This window comes from Plectropomus leopardus, unplaced genomic scaffold (assembly GCF_008729295.1).
Source record: "Plectropomus leopardus isolate mb unplaced genomic scaffold, YSFRI_Pleo_2.0 unplaced_scaffold10132, whole genome shotgun sequence".
NCBI lineage: Eukaryota > Metazoa > Chordata > Actinopteri > Perciformes > Serranidae > Plectropomus > Plectropomus leopardus.
Window position 1 is genome coordinate 1 of NW_024610655.1, and position 2,123 is coordinate 2,123.

The following is a 2,123-nucleotide window of genomic DNA, read 5'->3' on the forward strand; positions in this document are numbered from 1 at the left end:
TAAAAGTGAGACTCAGAGAATGAGTTTTTGTGAGAATATTTAAGACAATGTATTTTTTTTATTTGAAGAGATTTAAAGTATCTTTCAGCTCTACTGTGATGTATTTTAAAGGTCAAAGACTGAACAAAATATTGTGGTGCTTCTCTAAAAGGACTCTACTGAGAGATAGTGAAGAGTCATTTTTCTAGTGTGAACTCTACCGAGCAGCTGACATTTGCGGCCTCCGCAGCTTCCTTGAAAGCAAACAGGAAGTACATGACCTTCCTGACCTTGGCCAGCTCAGCAATCCGCTCGCCGAACTCCTGCATGTCCGCCTCCAGCCACTTGAGCGGCGAATCCTTCGGATCGTCAGCATTTCGCCAAAATGTTCCGATGGGTTCTAGCAGCTGCCGGGTCATCAGGTGGGTGAGGTCAGGGGTCCAGTGTTGACAAATACCGGTGATGGTGACACGGCCGTGGGCAGTGAGGGAGAAGTGCCAGCGAGAGAAGTTGAGCTCCTGGGTAGGGAAGTCCAAACGATACACGGCCTCATGGGGGAGAAGCAGGCGCTCGCCGTCCTGACGCTTCTGCCCTGAGCGCTGCAAAGATGACACACGGAGGCGCATCATCTGCGGAGGGAGTAAAAGAGAAAAGGAAGAGTTGGATGAAAGGGAACAGATTAGTTGGAGGAGAAAGAGAAATGTACAACAAATGATTCCAGTTTGATTATCCACGACCACCTTTTATTCTGGGGATGTGAACAATTTACAACAAAGAACAACAACAGAAGGCCTCAGACATCCAAGTTAACCATGTGAATCCTGGATCAACATCAGTTTTCAGCCAGCCGTATGCATTAAACATTTTAAACGTGAGCTAATTGGTTAAATACATGAAATGTCCCACAGATTGCAAGCTTTTTTTTAAAGGTGACAAGGAAATTACTTGAAGTTGGGGGGCAGACCCAAATCTGCTTCATGTTCTTGTTGTGTGTTTTTTTTTTTATAGATTGAAAAATAACGGATGTAGCCATCGTGCACTCGCACATTGGTTGTGGACTCTCATTTGTTTGGCATTTTGGCCATCGCCATCTTGGATTTTTGTGGCCAGAAATGACCATATTTGGTTGTAGAAGAGTGAGAGGTGGATCTGACACATAAACACTTATTACTGAGAGATAGCGCGATAGAGCCACTGCCAAGCATGTTTTATCACTCCTTTTCACAGAACCAAACAACGGTGGCATCTTTCTGCTCCAGTGTGTGATTTTTGGCAGAATGCTGGCATCGTGGAATCAGAGGAGGCGTTGTGTTTAATACAACAGCGTTTGCCTCTCATGTGACATAACATATACATCAGCAGTGCTTTATAAACAATATCAATGCCATCAAATTGGCAACAACTCTTATTTACCATCGCTGTATATCTGTTATATGGCAGCTGATCTCGTCCTCTGCTTGGAGGGTAAGGAGCTCCCTGCACAGCACACTGACTTGCTAAAAAACAAACAACAAACAAAAAAACGCCGCTTGATTTGAAATCTCAGTCAATTGAAGGGTCTTCAACTGATGATTCAAATCTCTGACTTTCAGGGGGCAGCTTTAGTATGGCCATCATATACTTCCATCACAATTTATTTATTTATTGAACCTTAATTCAACCAGAAAACGTCTTGAGCTTAGAAATCTCTTTTTCAAGAGTGTCCAAGTCGAGACAGGCAACAACAAAAGTTACTGACAGGCAACATGGAACAAAAATACAAAATCAAAATATATAACTACAAAAAACAACAACAATGTAAAACACAAAAGGAACACAAAATATAGTCACCACAAGGAAGGACTGAAAAGTATGTTAATATATGGTATAGGTAAACCATTAAAACAAGAAAGTTAACCAGCCAAAATACACCCTGACATTGGCAACAGTCCTGCAACAGTGCTTTGAAACAGCCTCAAGGAACCAAAGAGTGCAGCTCTAAGTCTTTCTGCAGAAGTTTCCACGTATATGGAGCTGCATACTTAAAGGCTTTCTTTGCCAAACTCTGTCAAACCCTAGCTGTAGACAATAAGAACAAGTACTGTGAATGGAGAGCTGAGCCAGTTTTTTGCTTAATATGGACACATAAATGCAATGTTTGAAGC

At 42.2% G+C, this 2,123-nt stretch overlaps 1 protein-coding gene across 1 annotated transcript; it reads right to left on the bottom strand.

Annotated features, from left to right (window-relative positions):
• Positions 1-24: 24 nt before the first annotated feature.
• LOC121963157 (olfactory marker protein-like) lies at positions 25-608 on the bottom strand. Its single transcript, XM_042513484.1, has one exon. The coding sequence runs from the start codon at positions 606-608 to the stop codon at positions 177-179; it is 432 nt and encodes a 143-aa protein (XP_042369418.1). The 3' UTR covers positions 25-176.
• Between the last annotated feature and the right edge of the window lie 1,515 nt (positions 609-2,123).